General features: G+C 42.2%; 2 protein-coding genes across 5 annotated transcripts; both read right to left on the bottom strand.

Annotated features, from left to right (window-relative positions):
* Positions 1–3,775: 3,775 nt before the first annotated feature.
* Positions 3,776–10,188, bottom strand: LOC148652722 (Fc receptor-like protein 5). Of its 2 annotated transcripts, none has more exons than XM_088599800.1 (10): positions 10,029–10,188; positions 9,398–9,424; positions 8,775–9,068; positions 8,233–8,532; positions 7,843–8,097; positions 6,902–7,195; positions 6,514–6,615; positions 5,111–5,138; positions 4,619–4,694; positions 3,776–4,221 (listed from the first exon to the last, which is right to left on the bottom strand). In XM_088599800.1, exons 1-10 carry the CDS (start codon positions 10,090–10,092, stop codon positions 4,174–4,176), a joined length of 1,488 nt encoding a protein of 495 aa, XP_088455926.1. In that variant the 5' UTR covers positions 10,093–10,188; the 3' UTR covers positions 3,776–4,173. The 2 variants fall into 2 exon arrangements, with proteins under 2 accessions (XP_088455926.1, XP_088455925.1); XM_088599799.1 differs by having other exon boundaries at positions 7,843–8,115; positions 10,029–10,187.
* A 1,383-nt stretch (positions 10,189–11,571) lies between these two features.
* On the bottom strand, positions 11,572–21,616 carry LOC148652721 (Fc receptor-like protein 5). Of its 3 annotated transcripts, none has more exons than XR_015925407.1 (10): positions 21,419–21,615; positions 19,864–19,890; positions 18,739–19,032; positions 18,161–18,460; positions 16,601–16,873; positions 14,874–15,173; positions 14,025–14,126; positions 12,928–12,965; positions 12,406–12,491; positions 11,572–11,815 (listed from the first exon to the last, which is right to left on the bottom strand). XR_015925407.1 is itself a non-coding variant. In XM_088599802.1 (10 exons), exons 1-9 carry the CDS (start codon positions 21,456–21,458, stop codon positions 12,419–12,421), a joined length of 1,410 nt encoding a protein of 469 aa, XP_088455928.1. In that variant the 5' UTR covers positions 21,459–21,616; the 3' UTR covers positions 11,572–11,815; positions 12,406–12,418. The 3 variants fall into 3 exon arrangements, 2 of the variants coding, with proteins under 2 accessions (XP_088455928.1, XP_088455927.1); XM_088599802.1 differs by having other exon boundaries at positions 12,941–12,965; positions 16,625–16,873; positions 21,419–21,616; XM_088599801.1 differs by having other exon boundaries at positions 12,941–12,965; positions 21,419–21,613.
* Positions 21,617–21,665: the final 49 nt, after the last annotated feature.

The raw sequence follows: 21,665 nt of genomic DNA, 5'->3' as shown, positions 1-21,665 counted from the left end.
AGCCTGACAAGCAACAGGCACAAGGTGGGGTACCCACAAGGTGGGGTACGCTAGTCCATCACAGGGGCACACACAGACACAGACACGCACATACTCACACCAGGGCCAGTTTACCCAGGAGCCAATGAAACTACTAGTATGTCTTTGGAAACTGGAACACCTTAAGGAAACCCATGCAGAACATGCATACTCCACACAGATAGCACCCCAAGACAGGAATCGAACCCAGGCCCTCAGTGCTGCTAAGCAGCAATGCTAACTAAGCAAGTCTTTTCTCACAAATAGCAATGTAGAAAAAAACTCTTGCAACAAAATGAGTGGCTTCAGCCCCAGGGATAAACACACAGTGTGTGTAACGTACAGTACTGCGGTTAGTTAATTATTGACTGCTTTTGTCCTCACAGTCATGAACGAGACTTTAATATTCTCAGGTCTAAAAGCAGCAGGTGTCTCCTATTTGCCTCTCCCTTCACTTATCAGCAACGTTTTCTTTGTCTTATTACACCTCCACCTTTATCTGAGGAGCCGTGGTCAGTAAAATGCCCTGAAGCAGTGCAGTCTTGTCCAAAAACCAGAGACTGCCCAGGCGAAGCTCACAGACCTGTGTGTCCCAGTCCTGCTCTAATCCAGCTCCAGATCAGAGCGAAAGGAGAGACAATGAAGTCTGGAGATTTCACATTGGTGTGATTTTTGGAGAAAATGTGAACAAGCAATATCTACCCAGACCCTGCCAGCAGCTACTGTATATTACCCTTCAACCCATAACTAGCCGCCCACTGAAGCTCAGCCAGTTTGAACCTGGCCAGTAACTTGGTGGGAGACCTCCTGGCCAGTAGGGGGCACTCACAATGCTGTCTGTGTGGGTCCTGATGCCCCAATATAGTGACTGGGACACTATACTGTAAAAAAGGCGCCGTCTTTCGGATGAGATGTAAAACCAAGGTCCTGACTCTGTGGTCATTAAAAATCCCGGGGTGTTTCTCGAAAAGTGTAAGGGTGTTACCCTGGTGTTCTGGCCAAATTTCTCCCCTGGCCTTTATCAATCATGGCCTCCTAACAATCCCCATCTCTGAACTGGCTTCATCACTCTCCTCCCCACTGAGAGCTGGTGTGTGATGAGCGTTCTGGCGCACTATGGCTGCCATCGCTTCATCCAGGTGGTGCTGCACATTGGTGGTGGTGGAGGGGAGTCCCCATTACCTGTAAAGCGCTTTGAGTGGAGTGTCCAGAAAAGCGCTAAGGAAGCATGTAAGGATTTTTTTTATATTATTGCATTGTTTGACTGGAAAAGAGCTGCTTACAGTATATAGCTTTTTGACTGGCTGTGTTTGTTATTAGACTCAGCTCATTTTCTTAGTATTTTGTGTTCAGACTAATCTTTTGGTTGCAGAGATTATACAGTGTTGGCAATTTCTGGGCAGTTGGTAAAATGCTGACATTATAATATTGCCAGTAATATTATAACCTTCTGTGTAGGTAGGAAATTATCAGGCAATTCAGCCAAAGTGCACTGAAATTAGGACAATGGAACCGGGGAAATTTCCACTGTACAGAGTACTCTGATGAAGTCCAGCCCTACAGCATTATGAAGTGTGCGACACACCCCCTCCTCTGTGGATTTACAATGCTCTCACCTGGGAGACACCTCTGTGCCCCTAGGTGTAATAGAAATTGACTTAGGAAACCATTCCCTCTACTGTCACATTCATAAATAATGCAAAATTGTTTAATCTCTTTATCTCTTTATTTTAAAAAAGAAATAATCAGCTTCTCTTTGTTGGTGATTATAGATTTTGTTGTATTATTGTGTTGGACTCTGAGGCAAAACAAATTTCCCGTAGGGGACAACAAACCCTGAATTGAAAAGCATTGAATAAGCAACAATAAGCTTGCAGCATACTGTCAAAACATATTTTTTTCACCTTAGAAATATCGCTAGACTACGTCCTATTGTTATGCCCTGAAGCTCTGGAACGCTCTCCCCAAGGATATCAGAGAGTCACCTTCTCTAAACCCCTTCAAATCCAGACTCAGAACCCTCTTCTACAGAAAAGCCTTTACTGAACTGGTTCCATTCTTCACCCCTCTGCTTTTCTTATTACCACCATCCATGTCTCCTCTGTATATTATAATTGTGTTTTATCTTGTGTATTCTTTTTATTTATTGTTGTTGTCATCCTGTAAAGCGCTTTGAGAAGCCACCTTTAAAGGTGCTATATAAAATAAAGTTGATTATTATTATTATTATTATTATTATTATTATTATTATTATTATTATTATTATTATTATTATTATTATTATTATATAATAACTGAATCTTCTCTCTGCTGTGAATCTTTCAGGCCCTCGTCAGGCAACAGCTCGTGTTTGCGTGTAGCGCCCTCTGCTGTTTACTGTAGCACATTTCAATGTTCGGAGGTGCGCAACTGTTGGGAAAAGTCTCTAAATGCGGCCTTTGCAGAGTGATTATTGCCGACGACATGCTTATTGGTTCACGATGTATTAATTATCCGGCAGTATTAAGGCTGATTGCAAGATTTATGATTGTTAAAATACACGGCAGTTTATTTTCATTTCCTTGACAAGAAGCGCTGGTGTTATTGTATTGTGTCGTTGCGCTATTTAACCATCCAAAGGCATAGAACACAGTCTGCTTCTTTCAGGTATCCAATAATAACAGCTGCAACTGGTAACTGAGATAATTAATTACTACTTTTATTCGCATTATTTAATAAATTGCATTTGTAGTCAGCATTCCTCATAATACCAGCAAAAATTGGTATATTATTAAACATAATACTTGCACAGAGAATGTTCATTTTATGTAATTTAGTCTTTGTTTTTGTTTATAGGACTCTTCAGTTTTTTCCTTCCATTTGGCATATTGTATATTTCCTGTTGACTGAGCACTGTGATTGCATTTTAGAGTGGTTTCTAAAGGAACATGTTGTACTGTATATTATTAAAGTTGCAGTGTATTGATGAAAGTTGCTCAAACAGGTAACCAAACAACCAACCAAAGAGGTAACAGTATTACACAAAAGTTGTGCGTAAGGTTTCAGCTGTGTTTTAGAAAAGAAAGCCTCTGTTTAATCATTTTTGTATGCTTCTGAACAGTACTGTCAATTCATATACTAGACAAATTTTAACTTATTTAACCTTGAGCTACTTTTCTTGTCTGACTTTGGTTTCACAATGGCAATGAGAGCAAGCATGAATCCTGGATGGTAAATAAAGTTTGTGCCCTTTGATTGTACAGATGTGTTTATTCACATTTATATAGCAATGTTATAGGGACCGGGGTGGTAACAAGCAAAGGCTTCACAGTACAGAAATTAATTTGCATGGTATTAGTCCTTTATAAAGACATCACCTATATATACTGTAACGCAACAGGGGCTCAGGCGGGCGCCCTTGCCGCATCTGGTCGGCCCAAAGTATAGGTGGCTCGAACCCGGGACTTCCGCGTCTCTCTGCAGCGACCTAGCCCCGTGAGCTAAAGAGAGATCTCTCCACAGCCCAGTAGCTGTGGTCCTGCTATCACAGGGAAGGGCGGTGACGTCACCCGCTCTGGTACGCCGGCTCTTACACACACTGCTTGTCGGCTGTAAGCGTTACAATACAATTGGTTGCTGTTTGGTGATTGTGGCTGTTCTACCTCACTCGGGTGAAGGACGTATTTCACTATATATGTAAAGCTGGGATCGTTTGACATGAAGGGTGCTGTATAAATACCATTACCTACACATATACTGTATACATCATGAAGCTGCCAGAGCTAATTAATATTCCTATTCATATGATACGTTGTGACTTCTGCTCGTTTTAAAAAAAACACCACAGCCTTGTAAAATGTTCCTCAACCTCAAGATATCCAGTACATAAACACTTGCAAGCCAAATTCAGTTGTCCAATACTCGAGTGGTAGGATTTTGATTTTGACCGGGCTAAATCGAAATTTTGATCTAGGTCAGATTTGAGCCTTAGAGTACAGTTTTCATCATGATCTTCACCATCTTCATCCCTTTTTTTCTTGATTCCCTGATGGATGAGGATCTCCTCGGCTTCAGTCCACAATATGAACTCCAGTCATTAGCTGCCCACTCTGTTCCAAATTGTCCCCGCTGCCTTCAAAAAGATTTTTGTTTTATTTTTTTGCAGCCCATTGCTTTTCACACCATGGTACTGTCTTCTAAACTACTCTCAGATACTTCGTCGACCTAAGAGGAAATAAAACAGAGGGATAAAAAGTAGTGAACACGGTGTAGCCTACCTTTCTGTGAACAGATCTCGAGATAGTCCTTCCTGGAGAGGTGAGGCTGCAATTTGTCCACAAAAACCTCTTCTGGTTTTTGGTCGGCCTAAGCCTTTGTTTACATTGATGTCATTTTTCTTTTTACTTATTCTAATGAACACAGTTGCTAGACACCTCGTTTAGGCTATGCCAGAGTGCACGTATATTGTAGTAAAAGACAAAGCTGTCTTGAGAGGGATGAAGCTCAGTCTCATGATGCAGACATTCCCAGCAGGCTCGGCACACAGAAATAGGATAAGGAAAAAAAAGGCTTGTACAGCACATGGGCAGATGAGCCCAGTGTTACTGAGTTTCCCACTCGCCTGCTCCTGCTGCTCCTGCTGCTCCGTTTCCAAAACCCTCTTCTCCCCTGTCTCCTCGCTGATATGCACATCAGATCTGCGGCAAAGGTAAATCTTGATGTTAGGAAATCTTGATGACTCGGAAATCCACTCAAAACCTTAATATTATTATTCATAATAATACATTCTGAACACTAATATAGCGCTTTTCTGGACACTCCACTCAAAGCGCTACACAGGTAATGGGGACTCCCCTCCACCACCACCAGTGTGCAGCTCCACCTGGATGATGTGATGCCAGTACTCTCACCACACACCAGCTCTCAGTTTTATGTCTCATCCAAAGGAAGTTTAGCTCATTGAGCCCTAAAATTGAACTGATTCTTTGCTCCTAAATAGTGGAACGTTGCTGGAAATTTACACGAGACAGATGCTGGTGACAGATGCTGGTTTTCAACTGTCTTTTCACTCAGGTTCAAGTACAGCTCTGGGCATTTATACTGTCTTACTCACCCAGACTCCTCTGGTTTCCTTTTCTTTCCTAGAAGACAGAAAAGCAGCATTAATGACGTATCATGGTAAGAATATTAATAATTCCTTACAGTTACATAGAGCTATTCAAGACATTCCACTCAAAGCGCTTTACAGGTAATGGGGACTCCCCTCCACCACCACCACCTGCATGATGCCACAGCAGCCATAGTGCACCAGAACACTCCCCACACACCAGCTCTCAGTGGGGAGGAGAACAGTGATGAAGAGTGATGATGATGAGTGATGAAGCCAATTCATAGATTAGGAGGCCATGATTGGTACACACCAAAAGGAAATTTGGCCAGGACACCAGGGAAAACATCCCTTCTCTTTTTGAGAAACATTTTTAATAACCACAGAGAGTCAGGACCTCGGTTTTACGTCTCATCCAAAAGACGGCGCCTTATTACAGTTTAGTGCCCCCGTCACTATACTGGGGCATCAGGACCCACACAGACCGCAGGGTGAGCGCCCCCTGCTGGCCCCACTAACACCTCTTCCAGTCGCAGCCTTAGCTTTCCCAGGAGTCTCTCCTCCAGGTACTGACAAGACTCACACCAGCTGAGCTTCAGCAGTAAATTGCAGAGTGATATGGCTGCTGGCTATAATGTGATCTGCAATGACCTTACTGACACATAACTAACTGCTATTGAGAGGACTGATGTTTTGATAATGAGTTTCTATTAGTCTGTTAGTTTCTATTACCATATAGTGTATCATCAGGTCCTGCAGGGCTAGTTATCTAGTCACCTAAATAAGAACAAGGCTGATATGGGGTGGTATAGATCATGTTCTTCTCTGCGGTGCAAAACATTCTTTAACTTTTTCATTATACTCTTGGGTGTGAAACAAACCTCTGCATGATCCTCTGCAGCTCGCACACTGCTACATCTCTTTGCTCGAACCTCTTCAAGCTTACAGATACAGTAATATCCAATGCTCTGCATTTTCAATAGCCGAAAAAGCAGTATTGCAGTTGCTTTTTTTTTGTAAATCTTTCATTTTGATATGATTTTGTCAGCTGGCATGTTTCTGTGGGTGAACGACTGACATGCCAGGCCTCTCAAAGGCAGTCCAATGCCCTCAGTACTTCTTTGCACAGTAGGTTTCTGGTGTAGGTACCCCTTGCAGGACGAACTGCTTCCTGATAACAGCAGGACGACTCTTTTTACTATTTAAAAAACCTTGTAAAACACTGTAAGAGCTCACTACAAAACCACATTTGGTAGTTATTTGTGGCAAATCGATCTTTAGTTTTAAATTTCCTACAGATATCTGCATCCTCATTTTCTTAATGGGAGGTGCTGGTGTCATGGTATGAACTGGGTGTTAGTGAGTTTCCAGGCACTGTGCGGCGTGAGGTGAATGATGGACAAACTCACTGCGTAACAGCAGAAAGAGACAGCAGGTGGCCACTGTGATTATAAGGAGGATGAAGCCGCTTAGCAGCACCGCAATCACTTCAACAGACATGGGCTTAAACTCTGTAAAGAGAATAGAGGATTCTGTGAAAGTCGGCTCTGATTACCAGAGATCAGTATAGTAACTTAAAGAGCAAAGTGTCATTAAGTGCACCTCTTCAAGTTTATATATACATCTGTGAAATACATCTGATGTAATATCACTGAGTCTTGCAGATTATAACATTTCGCACGGTAAATTATCTATAATATTACTACAAACTGGAGTAAAAACTAAATACTGTTACAAACTGGATCTCCTGTAATTATTTAAATAAAATGCAGTTATACAGATAAAATGACAAAGTACCTCTTGGATTAACAACAAATCCTTTGGTGACTATTCGGTGAGTAAAATCAAACTCATCGTTGGCCTCGCAGTGATAGGACCCCCTAACAGTTGGGATTAAACAGGACACATTGTGGGACCCGGTGTACTCCAATATGGAAAGACTGTCAACTCTTTTCTCTAAGGGGAGTCCATTTAAAAACCAGGTAAATTGGGGGAAGGTTCCTCTCTCCACAGAGCAACAGAGTCTTGACCACAGGACTGTGCCATTGTCTTCATAGAAGTGCTCAGTTTGTAGTCTCACTTCACCCCCAACTAGGAACGAGTGCAAAAAAATAAAAACACACATAGAAAGAAGAAGTCAAGAATAATCCATAGTTGTATGTACCAGAATGAGAACTCCCAGTGCCCCCCACCAGAGTGCTTGGACCGCAAGATGCAAATAATAACCTTTTCTTCCTCATTCAGTGAGCAAAACCATTCAGCCTGTTTAAACAGTACAGAGCCAGGAAGGAACCTGCCCTCTATTTCCAAATCTCTGCCCTGACTTTTCTCAGTGAATCCTGGGCCACCCTAGGTCATTCCCTTTAAACTCTTCCCATAGAAGTCTCCTACTTATCCAAGCCCAAGGCGATCATGCGAAAGAATCCCCATTCAAGGACGCAGGGGAGCCAGAGCCTATCCTGGCAAGCAGCGGGCAAAAGGCCAGGTACATCCTGGACGGGACACCAGTCCATCGCAGGACAGACACACGGACACACACACACTCACACCAGGGCCAGTTTCACAGAAGCCAGTTAACCTTCCAGGATGCGTTTGGACTGTGGGAGGAAATCAGAGCACCTGGAATTCCATACAGTAGAACTCGTATTTAATGAGAACAATTTGTAATTCACATGAGGTGTGCAGCATTCTGAACAATAGTACATAGCAACAGAAAAGGGTTCATGTCATGTCCTCACCTGCGTCCAGCCTCACAGATGTATTTGACTGGAGCTGGGTTACCTCATTCTTTGCCTCGCAGTGTATTGCCCCCATGCGCACAAGCTGGGTGAGAGGCACAGTGAACAAAGCACTCTGCTCCTGTGCTGTACGGCTGTAAAGCCCATTGGTCTTATTGTAGAGCGAGAAGGTGATTGGTGGGCTTCCTCTGGTGGAATTGCAGGTTATGATGGCTTGGAGTGTCGAGGCTTCCTTTGTCACGGTGTATGAGATTTCTGGTTTGGACAAGGGCACTTTAAGAAGACATTGACAAGAGAGAATTCAGTAATAATTAATGTTCGATGAGAACTTTGGAGAGTATGGAGAGCTTTCACAGCTGTGCGATGGAGACAGGTTTGTTGTCACCTTACCTTTGACTGCGACGACCAGGTCATTACTTGTGGAAGAGTACTGATGAGTTTCATTGATCCCGTTGCTTGCTATGCAGAAATATGTCCCAGCTTGGCGGTCGACGATTTTGTCAATAATCATCTTGTTTTCCACAATTCTGTGGTCCAATGAGTCCCGAATTGGGCTCCTGTTGAAGTACCACTCATAAAAGAGATGGGTACCTTCAGTCACCTTACAACTCAGGGTCAGCTTTTCACCCTCTAAAAGATCAGCTTGATCTGGCCCCGGGTCAGACTCGAGTCTCGCTCCCTTAATAGGAACTGCAAGATACCATAAATACCGTCAAACACTTCAGCAAATGATCTTAATGTAATTAAATTAATTAATTAATTAATGTAATCAAGCAAACGTTTTCACTTCTCTCTGTTTCATCGTCAACACTTTATGTGAGTAAAATAGCAGCACTACATTTGTCACTATCCAAAGCGTGAAAGCAGATGTGTCAGCTCAATGCAGTGTTCTGGATTTCAATGAGAAAAATGCACACTTGGCTTTTACTTACTTATAACCTTCAGCCAGATTGTATTGCTGCTCTGAGGCTCGATGGAGGTGTTGTTTTCCACAAAGGCGTTACAGTAATAAAATCCTTCAGAAGTGGTTTTGACAACAAGGTTGAATGTAGCTGTTTCATTTGTCAAGGAAGTATATTCTTGAGCTTTTTCCTTCTCACCAGCTTTCAGAAACTGGTAAGTAACTGTTTCTTGTATTGGAGGTGACTCACAATTAAATTCTACAATTCCACCCAACAGAGCTTCTTTTGGTCCCGAGAATGTTGGTTTCTCCAAAACTGAGGCACCTTAAAGAATGAACACGGGAGTGAACAGGTCATTCAGTGTGCTGACAGGCATCCACTACACTAACACACAAGAGTTAGTGAATGGAATTCACACCCTCTCACTGTGATCACTTAAAACAAAAGTGCCCATCTCAGGTGACACTTGGACAGAATACATGATAGTATTTCAGCAAACAATCCCTAATTATCTTTGTGTTATAAATGAGAAATTAAAATGTTTCATGTTTCGTTGAGAGAAACATTCCGTGAACTGTGTACTGTATACTACATAATTTTTAAAGTTTTAATGCTACTGAGTAATAAGTGTGAAACATTTTAACAGTACTTACTCATCTCAGAGCATAGATCCACCAACACTGAAAAATAAACAATAAAATAATGTACTAACAATTTCTAAGTTGTAACTGTATGAATTTACACTAGCACTACAAATTATCTTTCAAATGTAAACAGCCTGAATGACATCATGGATGGCACATTGAGAAGCTGAGTAAAATGTAATACTGTAGAACTGGTAGTTGCTAAATGAGGAATTTGAATTAAAAACGACAGTCTGTTTTAACATTTCCTTTAAATTTCTTGTACCTACTGGGTGTCTGAAATAGAATGACCATAAATATTATATTTTTTTACTAGAGGTCTTAACAAACAGCTACTTTTGAACAGCTTTTTTAATACTGTATGTATAATATTTTTAAAACATCAAATTCCAACACTTTTATTTTTAATTATTCTCTACAGTGTTGCTCAGTACTGTATGCTGACTAGTATACAAATTCTCTATTCACCAGGGATTTACTTGAAGAAAGTCAGTTATATCTTCATGACTGAGGCCAACTGAGAGATAAAATCATTTTTCTCGCCCTTTGCTTTGCTGAGAGGACACACTAAAAACACAAGTAAGGGGGAAATCAGTTTCCCGTTGGTTCTCTCGTTAAAATAACTGAATCGCTCCCTTACCCAAGATCAGCACGGTATGTCCAAGAGACTTCATCTTCCTCCGTTTGTCCTGGGACTGTCCCATTCAAAAGTGATCTGTACCCAAGTCCTTGCACTCAGTAATGAATTATAAATGACAGTTGAATTCCTCCCCACCCAAAGACTGTGCACGTGATAAAGGACGTGCCTTCCATGTGCACTGCAGAGATAGCAGCAGTGTGTCTTTCAGAGTTCACAGCCAATAAGAATACAGACAAATACTGTGTAAAAAACCCAAGAACAACCTTAACAAATACTGCATTCTTACAAAACTTAAGGATTAAATTTAACTTTAAATTTTTTTAATTAAAAAAGTAATGGCATGGTAAAATAAAAAAGGCAAAGGCTAACCCAGACAGAGAACGGCGCTTCTCAAGAATCCCCAAAATGATTTGGAAGAAGCTATCTGCCACACCTCTGTAGGAATATTTTTTATTTCTCAGTACTGGTAGCCCACAAGCTAATTAGAACATTGTGTTCTGTAATTATGAGCAACCCTTTTTGCTTCCAGAATTACCAATATTTTGCTGTTTCACACATATTAATAAAAATACCCTTTCTTGAAAAACCTTTTTCTGAGAATATCTTCCGGTTCTACTACCCGATAGAGCAAAATGCGAAGCCCTTTTCTTCTTCTTAATTTTTAATTACATATGTAATTGCAGCTGGTCTTGCAAAAACAAAAAGCCCTGGGAGCCAAATACTGTAGTTTGTCTCTTGTGTTGTGCTCAAGCAGAGCATCTGTCTCACTGCCCCTAGTGTGAGTGAGCGTGTCTGTGTCTGTGTGTGCCCTGTGATGGACTGGAATCCACTCCACATTGTGTATGTGACTTGCCATCTTAGGCTCCAGTGCCCCTGTGACCCTGAACTGGATGAGGTGGTTAGAAAAGTGAATGGATGTTCTGATTCTGCAGCCAATGTTTACAACACGTAAAGCACACCCTTTGTTAAGTCTTTGGGCGTTGTGGAGGCTCTGTGGCTAAGGCCTGTGACTGGAAGGTTGCTGGTTCATATCCCGCGGCTGGCAGAGGAATCATACTCCATTGGGCCCCTGAGCAAGGCCCTTAACCCCAACTGCTCCAGGGGTGCCATACAAATGGCTGACCCTGCACTCTGACCCCAAGCTTCTCTCCCTGTCTGTGTCTCATGGAGAGCAAGTTGGGGTATACGAAAAGACAAATTCCTAATACAAGAAATTGTATAGGCCAATAAAGTGTTCTTCTTTGGTCTGACACTTGCACAATAAAGAGACTATATGCTCTAGTTAGAATTTTTTATAGTCCTCTTTTTAATTCTTTTATCAATTCTGCCTTATATAGGAAAGAACTAAATATCTATCCAAACACTTTCTTTTGCACAGTAAGATACAATCAGGTATTTACAGTATTGCATTGGATTAATTAGAAAGGCTTACATCTATAGATCTATTTCATTACAATGACTTACTGTAGATTTTACAGGTGTCAGACCATGAATGTGTTGTATCAGTGTTCTTAAGAACATGAACACAACCACTGGTCAAACGTCAGACCTCTTAAATTTAAATTTATTAATGGTGTAGAACACATGTTGATTTCTTGAGTTGATAACTCAAGCTGTGCACGAAAAGACAGGAAAGTTGTTTTTTATGAAGTAAAGACACAAAAGCAAATGTCTTCTGTCTGGCATGGTGATGCAGGTTCTTTCCACGTCTCCGTTTTCATGTTTCAGCACGTTGCTGTAGTTACAGGAGCTTCTTTGCACGCAAGATCAGATGACGGCTCTTCAAGCTAGACAGAGAACAGAAAGGAAAAGAAAAGACTGAGCCCACAGCAACTCACAGTGCACACTTTGTCGGAGAATCGGCCCTGTGTGTGCTGATGCCATGAAGTGGAGAATAGTAACCACACTTTGATGAACCTGGATGTTAAATCATGTTGACATCTTCCTCAGCTGATTCCCCAGGCTCGCTCCATTCACCTTTGGAGCGGTGAGTGTTATGAATGGTGGTCTTTGACTGTCCATTTTCGGACCCTAGGCCTGACGGCAGGAACGGATTACAGACTCCGGAGGCAGATGTCAGGGAAGACACACAAGGGTTTGTTCACACGAACCAGGTGACAAGTGATTTGCCGTGCAGGCGTGACAATGTGACAACCTGTCAACCTGATTTACGCCTTAAATGAAGAAAACGAGATAGATCGGGTCTCAGAGCGCCCCCTGGAGGTGGGATGTCTACCATGACACGTGAGGCTGTCTCTGGGGGAGGTGTTCTTTAGAGCCTCAGTGGCCAAGTTTGTGGTGGAAAATGATTTGTATGTGGTGCTGGTGGTGCTGGTGGTTTAGTGGTTGTCAATGCTGAACAGATGAAACACTTTACCTGCTCCTGGGCCTCATTCTCTAACATAATCTGTTTGACTTGTTTCCTTGCTAGTGGGAAAGGCTGTCAGCCCCAGTGAGTAGGATCTGTCATAGAAGAGAACCTGTTAGAAATCTTAACTTTCAAAGCTAGAGGCAGTTCTCTATACCCATAAAAGAGAGAGTTGTTTAGCTGTAGAGTGAAAAGTAATGGGTAAAATGAGTCCTGTATCGTTAGTTGACTGGTAGACAGACAGATGGATTCAAGCCTCTCATTCCTTACATTTGGCTAAAGAAACAGGTTTTAAACAGTGAAAAGAATGCAGATTAACCAAAGACAAAACAGTCTCTGTAATTCAGAAGATTAAATAAGAAGCCCTAGGATGCCCTCCAAATCAATTTGTACTTAATTGAAGAGGATACCACTCTACACAGACGGCACAGGCGCTGTCATTAGTTCACACTCAGGGAATCTCGGTGCAGAGTAGTGAGAGATGCTCTGCACTGAGCCCTGAGACACCATATCACTCGCTAGACACCATACCTGTCTCACTCACCTGGGCCTCCTGGCATGCTCTGGCCCTGGAAGACAGATAAGCAGTGTTACTCACCACTGTCCAAGACTATGAGTGTGAGTCCACTGGGCAGACTAGTTACTGGTGAGCGAGGGCGGCACAAGTCAGACTAGGAGTGAAAAGTCACTTTGAAGTGTCTGACAAGAACAGCAGCGAAAGAGACAGCAATGCCACAGGCCAGCCCCCAAGCACAGGGGGCTTGCTTTGAAGAATCCTGGGGAGTGACAGCACTGTGACAGCCTCACCTTATTTTAACTTTGAATGAAATCATTTTGCATTATACTCTATACTCTTCAGGAACAAAGGGAGAGCTGGACCCTATCCCAGCAGGCAGTGGGCACAAGGTAGAATACACCTTGAATGGGGCTCCAGTCCATTGTAGGGCACACAAAGAGCAGGGCCAGTTTCCCCAGAAGCCAATTTACCTACCGGTACGTTTTTGTACCGTGGGAGGAAACCGGAGCACTGGGAGGAAATCCACTCAAACGTGGGAAGAACATGCAAATTCCATGCTGGTAGCAGCCTGAGACTCGAACCCAGGGCCCCAGAAACCAAATGATCACTTAAATTTCAATTTCTGTTCGGGCAGTGCCTGAAGGAGGGCACAGGGTATTGTCTCCTCCACCTCCTCCACAACCGCCTGGAAGAATTTTTAAAAAGACACTCGCTCACACCCAGTATTTCTGAGAGAGAGGTATCCTGTCCCGAGAGAGAAGTATTTTGGATTGCGAATGAGAAAGTTGACAACAGTTCTACTACAGAGAAAGAAGAATTTATTCTGTAATTACAGCAGTATATCAAAATTCTACCAATGACAACGTGTCGTCTACCCTAGTTCAGAGTGTAGCTTTGTCACACATTACCTTGATAAGATATCATACAGCTGCAGATTCTGCCTTTTCCCTGACTTTGGTGTCTGTCCATAATGCATACAGTGTGCTAAATTAAGATACTTTACTAGCACACTTTTTAAAGCGAGTTATACCTTTGTGTGTTTCACGCGCGGGACCGAGTGATATTGTGTAGAAATATTGAAACAGGTTGGTAGAGGAGGAGATAAACTTACCGCTCCGGAGTCGGACGACACAGCAGGCAGCCACCAGAACCATGAGGAAGAGGAAGATGCTGAACACTATAGCAATCGTCTCCATGGAGAAAGGGTAAACATCTGTGAAGACAATGGAGCCAAGGCTGTTGGAGAGGAGTGCAGAGCAGGCCTGAGGGCCACCATGAGGCAGGTGGAGTAGGAAAAAATACGGTCCAACACTGCATTCAACACTCGCTGAGAAACTGTACCCCTTCAAGCACATGCAATAAATGAATGCAGGCTTGACATGATTCATCTTTTTAAATGGCTAATTTTGGGCAACCCCAATCAAGATGAAGCAAAAGGCAGAATTATTTCCGAACCTTGGAAGGTGTGTGAGACACCTAATACTTATGATTCAGTGAGGATGGGACTGGGGCTGTTCCTCTGAACTTCCATTAAGAGCTCTGTAACTACGGATGAGTCGTAATAACGCCATGAACGCTCCATGAAAAGACTGTACAATCAGTGTTTATTCCCAAAGAATCCAGAATGAAGGCTGTTTTATTACAAGCAGCAGGCCCATAACAACAGTCCCGTGCCTCTCTCACAGACTGCGAGAGCGCCTGAGCTCTTCAGGAGAGTCATTCAATGTTGTAAGGCTTTAGGTTTTAAGGCTCGGTCACTGAAACAATTTAGACAGGGCTAACTGCATGAGAAACCTCTTGTGATTTGAACACTTAGTATTTTAATCTCTAATCTGAAAGAATATTCTTAAAAAACACACAAAACAGGCAATTTACCAAATCAAAAATAGAATAACTAATGAATTATTGTTTACTACTATATATTTTCACGAATGAGTGAATTTTGAAAGATCTTTAGTACCTCTCAATTCAATAGAACGAGGAACGCTCCTTATCTGCTGAGTGTCATCAAAGCTGTCGCTGGCCGCGCATTGATAGGAGTTGTTGTCCGTTGAGACAAGAGGGAACAGGATGAGGGATCTGCCCTGCTCCATTACAGCGTGAAAATCGCCCTTCTCCGGCACCTGGGATCCATTGAAGAACCAGGAGAACCTGGGAAAGCTCCCTCTCTCCACAGAGCAGAGGAGTTGTACCCCCACAACGCTGAAGTTCTCGTCAAGAAGCTGGGTCACCTGGAGGTTCACCTGCCCGCCGACTGGAACTGAGGGCATGAAGGAAAACAGTGGAAGGTGAGTGAATGAACGAATGAACCACGATCTCCTGCAAATGCCATGACGTAATTAATACAGGTACGTTAAAAAAATTGCACCACTTTCACATCTTAAAAGGTTTTCACACCCAGAACTGATTCACAAATGCAACAAAAGTTTCTACAGTCGCTTCAGACACTACAGCTGGATGAATTTACACGGAGAGCAGCAACACATCCTCCACAAAAATCACTTTTCTGCTCATCAGGATCCTCATCCACTCTGATTAAGAGATCATGTTAATTTGATTGATTCGTAGGCAACATTCAAGACCAGTGTTTTTGGTCCTTAATTGAAGAGACGTTTGGTTTACGGCCGTCTCCACTCAACATGCAGTTGGATTATTTCGATGGAAATAAAAAATCTAACTAAGCTTGCAACCGAAAGCATTCATTTTAATTTACAACCAAGCTCTTATTAAATGTCTTTACTTGTATAATTAATGTATACTAAATGCATACTTTTGTATACATAAATGTGATAGTCCGCTCTTTGGAGGATTACATTATTCTTAAAGGCATCGTGGAAACTAATTATTTTTTTCAAATCACAGACAACTCCACATTAATAGGAATACAAACAGGTAGAGGGGTATTCCATGCTGAAAAGAAAACAGAGCAGTTTTTCAGCCGTGGAGCCTTCTTCAGTTGTGTGTGAAGGCTCCACAGCTGGAACGTTGTGTCACTTTTCTTTTCAGCATGGAATAACCCTCTACCTGTTCCTTTGCAGCCATACAGACACAGCTCCCTACTTGTAAGAGTAAGAGTAAGAGTAAGAGTAAGAGTAAGAGTAATAATTCCTTACATTTTAATAGTGCTTTCCACCCTGAAAGACCCTAAGGTGCCTCACATTTAACCACCACTGACCTGGGCTTTGGGCACTGCAGCCCCACTACACAACAGGTCAGGTGGAGGAGTAAGAAATGACTTCTCCCTTTCAACCCATGAAGGGGAAGATTTAAGGAAGACAGGTTCTGCAATCTCGGTGTGAACTTTTGCCTGGACACTGGGATCGGTGACAGCAGCAGGAACAGTGCCATAGGAACAGTAATGATCAAGCAGCCGTTCCTGGGTTTGTGGTTTCACCTCCTACAGTACAGCGTCACCAGTGTGAAAATCCTGGACTGGAGGGAAGAGTGCCACCTACTGGTCCACCAACGCCACTTCCAGCAGCAACCTATCTATCCATAGAGGAGTCCCTGGGTTGACCAGGCCTGGCCCTTGCTTAGCTTCTGAGATCTGACTAAGATCAGGCTGCGAGGTGGTAGCACTACTGTAACTACCAAACCCGTGACGACGTGTTTTAGCTCATGTGATGAGTACCGACGACGAATAATAAAGCACATCAACAGAAGACAGGGCGCGTGCCAGGTTCATACCCACTTCCAGGCTTGCAGATTTACCCAACACTGGCTTTGCCCCATTAGTGGCTCCACAGAAGAAATCCCCCACATGTTGGTTCAGGGCGACGGGCACGGAGAAGGTGGCGTTCAGGGTGTCTGTGGTGACGTTGGGAAAGCTGCTGTTTGCATCACTGCAGAGTGTGAAGGTTACTGGGGGGGTTCCTCTGATTGATTTGCACATTATATTGGCCCAGTAGGTCGAGTCCTCTTTAATTATTGCGTATGAGATCTCTGGCTTGGACACAAGCACTACAAAGGAAGAAGAAAGTTGCTGTTGAATACATCAGAGAAGGCGCCAGAGGTGCTCTCATTTAATTGTTAATTAATTAACAAACCTATTTTAAATGTTGGTCATTAAAAACCAGTCAAACCAGCATTGAAAAACCAGCATTTGAGAGGGTTTCAAAAAAATTAAATTAAGTTGAGTCAGATTTTTACCATAATCTGTATCTGAGTAAACTTTTTTTCTCTTTGACCCCTGTTTAATGTTAAAGATTTTGATTAACTTTTACAGAATGGGACTGAGAAGGCTAACCATCCTTCTGAATGACTGTCTGCTGGTGTTGACCACAGGGTTGTAGGTTCGAGTCCCAGGTGAGGACACTTTTGCCCTACAGCCCTGAACAAACATCTGGCAACACCAACAAAAAGTCACTTATAAATGTGCTGGGTCGTCATGTGCATCTGGAATTCTGCAGGAGGAAAGCAGCTTCATTATTCCACGAGTACTGTTCGTCGGATCATGCTTGGTTGAAGTAGGTGGAAAGTCTTTCCCTCTGGGTTCCATGCTGACGTTACCTAAGAGAGCATTACTTATAAAAACATCAGCAATCTTGGTGACCGAGCTCCCACCAAACATGTCCCAGCAATCCCCCATCTACACCCTTGCAGTCATTCTAGCCATAATGATAGACAACCAGGCCTGTCCAGCTTTTTTATACACGACCCTAAGCATGCTTAGCTGGTGTTTGCTGAATTCACACATGAGACACAGGTGGCATCAGGAAGCGCTTGCTTTCCACATACTTGCTGTATTTTTACCCATGGTGACTGAATGTGGGGCAGGGTATAGAGAGAGTTATATATTTTGGACTGAGAGTTCTGAGAAATCTCTCCTCGCTACAACCCTGTCTACTGACTTTTGTAGTTTATTGGGCCTGGTTCTTAAAAAAAAGGAACACTGATTAACCATCAAACCCAGCTGTGGAACTCAAAATGTACTTGTAAAAAAACATAGAATTGCACCATCTGTAAGTTGCTTTGGATAAAAATGTATATCTCACAAATTAATAATGTTGAAAACTGAAAGAGAGAGGAACTGATTTAAGCAAAGGGTGGTGGGGTTGAAGAATAAGCTATCCAGCCCTGCTATACTGAAGTCATTAACCTACAACCTAGAAAGGGCTAGGCGATGTCCTTGGATCGACTAGGCTACTTTCTGCTAAATGGGTGAGATTGGCCATAAGGCCTTCTATCGTGTGTAAACTTTCTCATGTTCTTTCAATGTTGCCAAGACACAGGCTTGTTGCATTTTACCTTTGACGATCACCTTTAGGTTGGTGCTTGCAGAGGTGAATTGGCTGGAGTTGCTGACCTGGTTCTTTGCAATGCAGGAGTAGATTCCTGCCTGCTGAACGCTGACTCTGTCAATAACCATCATGTTATTGACCAACCTGTGAGCTGCTGAGCTCGACACTTTGCTTGTATTGAAGTACCACTCGTAGGAGAGGTGGTTGCCTTTCAGCACCTCACAGCGCAGGGTCAAAGTGTCTCCCTCGAAGAGCTCAGCCCAATCTGGTCCAGGGTCTGACACAATACTCGCTCTGGACACAGGAACTGTGGGACATCATCCACAAACGCAAAGATGGCTGATCAGTACGGCAAAAAAAAGGACAAGATACAATCTACCAAAACGTCTTTGTTCTTGGCAGCTACAGCATTAGGGCTCATCAGTAAAACACTGACTAAAACTTAATGCCTGTACTGCTGTTCAAGGTTTCAAGGCAGGTTTTTGTAACAGCTTCTGTTTGACCATATTAACAAAAGTAGCTATTTAATACAGTGTTCAGGAGCTCAATGCATAAGACTAGAAATGCACATATGTCCACTCTTACTTATCACTCGGAGCTGGATCTTGTTGCTAAACTGTGGGCTGATGGTGCTGTTCTCCACAAATGTCTTGCAGATGTAGTACCCATCAGAGTCGTTCTTAACCACATAGTTAAACAAAGCCGTTTGGTTTCTCAATGAAGCTTGTGTCGCCACTGGTGACAACTTCTCATTGTCTCTCAGTAGGACATATGTAACAGCCTCTTGCGTTTCGGGTGATTCGCATCTGAACTCTATGACATCATCCAAAAGGGCAGCATCTGGCCCTCTGAGAGTGGGCTTCGGCAAAGCTGACGCACCTTCAAGAACAAGCAACAGAAGAGCAGAGATCTCTTTTGAGCGGGTCAGTCGGTATTCCCGTGGATATAACACAGCTGCGTTTTGAAATCGAACCATGCAGATTAGTTTGACTAAACCTATGTAATGTTATGAGAATATCCCAACGGAATACCTCTCACATTTTGCATCAGTCCATCCATCTTCTAATCGCTTTAGCCAATACAGGTTCATGGGGGAGCCCGTCCCTATCCCAGCAGGCAACAGGTGCAAGGTGGGGTACATCCTGTCCATCGCCAGTCCATCACGGGGCACACACAGACCCACACACACTCACACCAGGGCCAGTTTTCCCAGAAGCCAGTTAACCTACCAATATACCTTTGGACAGTGGGCCCTGTCCTGTGCAGGGACTAAGGAGGAAATCCCTATTCCTTTGAGTATCTGCAGAGGACTGGACAACCAAAAGCAGTTTCAGAGCCGGGACAGGGGAAAGGCACAGACAACAGCAAGTGGCAGGGCTTGGAGGGACTCTTTCATTGTGCAAATCCAGCCCCAGCACCCACTTGCTCTGATTGATAAAAGACAATTACTCTTTTTAAGAACCGTTGTAGTGTGGTAGAGATTGCATGACTTTGCATGAGTGTGTAATTATTGGGATTTGTTTATTGTGATAGAAAACATATCTCTGCACTGTGGGAGGAAACCCACGTGAACATGGGAAGGACATATCAACTCCTTGCTGGCAGCACTGAGAATGAGCCCAGGGCCCCAGTACCGCAAGGCAGTAATGCTAACCACTGCGCCACTGCACTAGTCTCACACATTTGAACAAAAATAATAACTGTACTTACAGGTGCTGATGCAGACAGAAGCCATAACTACAAGAAAAGAAAACAATTTAGAAAATATTTACTCTGTAGTGACGTTATCTGAAGAAATAAAAAGTATCCAGAGTTGTGAAAGCAGCTCGTTTGTACAATACTATGAACATTTTTAGCTGCATGACATCACATTGTCCACAGCACCTCATATCCTGTTTGGGAGTCTGTAATACTGTAATACTTGTTTTTGTTTTTGCTTTGGACACTGGCTGTGCCGACTTCAAGTTGTACATGATTTATCTTTTGAATTGGAGCATACATGCAAATAAGCATTTCATTGCACTTGTGCATATGACAAATAAACGGAACTGAAAACTGTTTGAAATGAGAAAGGAGGCAGAGAGCTTTGAAAATATCTAATAAGACATGACTAGAAGGCTTTGTCATAGCAGCAGGTGTTCAAATACATTCGAATAGACTCACTGGAATAATAACTAACCAGTTCAGGTGTTAGTAGATATTTGATTTCAGGATCCCAAACAGCTGTTTCTTGAAAGGAACAGACTGTGAAAATCTCCCTCCACAGCATGGCTGGTTTTTTTTTCCATACTTCCACAGTATGGAAAAGACGTGCTTCCTGAGCTCAGTTTTACATGCTTGCACTCTGTCCACATCGTTTCTATTTGTATTCCTAAGGTCAGATTTTCCCTTAACCATGAACTGATTCGAGAGAATCAATCTTTTTTTGCAACTAAAATTTGTCGCACAAATATTCCAAATGAGACTTTGTTAGAGTTCAATTTTAATATAATTATTATTATTATTGTGTTAATAATCACTCAATGTGATTTAAATTCGACACGATTAGTTACAGTATATACCCTAACATTCTATTTGTCCTTTTAACTAAAATATTTAACCAAATGATTGAACTATTTAAATACAAGAATATATTTGGTCACTTTTCCATGAACTGATTCCAGATAATCAATATCTGAATAGCAATATAATTTTATTTAATTTCTACACTATTAATTACAGTATATTCCCTAACATTTATTGCTTTCCCACAGATGTAAATTATGTTCAATTATATATTTAGTAGGAAAACTATAGGAGTTTCAAACCAGAATGTAGAACTTTGTTACTTCTTCTGATAGACTTTCTCTCTTTATATTCCAAAGTCATTAAACTACTATGGCATAAGAGAATGCAGCAATGTCATGAATCTATTGTATTCAAGTAAATTTCTAGATAGTTGTTCTTATGAAATTTTGAATGCTACTATACTATCACATTTAATAATTTTGCAACATTTCAGGACGTTTTCTAAAGTTGTACAACTTCACAAATCAATAAAACATTTCGGTATGGCTCTGTAGAAAGAAATAATGTTTTAAATTGTTCCATTTTTGGTATATATTTTGTCCTTTTTCTGAAAGAAATAAGAAAAAAGTAAAAAAAAGATCAATGTAAATGTTTTGTTTTCCAGCCAGAACAAAGCAGTTTTTTTAAAATTAATATATTTCACCGTCCTTGTGACAACAGTTAAATTTCCATCTGGCTAACCGAGTGGCACACTTACCAGTGATCATCGGAAGACATTCCAGAAGTGTATTCTTCATTACAGTTATACTAATATACTCTGAACAGAATTTGCCCCAGTTCTCTGCTCTCACTCTTTATGCTAGACAGCAAGTGTCAGCTCCAAAAGACAACTCTACTGCAGTAATATAAAGTCTTCACTTTCCAAGGAAAATAGGAGTGTACTGTGCACACATGATATATACCACCTCTCCTTTTGCACTGTGCAGATAGCAGGGGCTCTGTGC

Source organism: Lepisosteus platostomus, chromosome 11 (genome assembly GCF_059453375.1).
Source record: "Lepisosteus platostomus isolate fLepPlt1 chromosome 11, fLepPlt1.hap1, whole genome shotgun sequence".
In the NCBI taxonomy this organism is placed as follows: domain Eukaryota; kingdom Metazoa; phylum Chordata; class Actinopteri; order Semionotiformes; family Lepisosteidae; genus Lepisosteus; species Lepisosteus platostomus.
The sequence above is the reverse complement of the archived record's forward strand: the minus strand, read 5'-3'. Positions and strand labels throughout refer to the sequence as shown.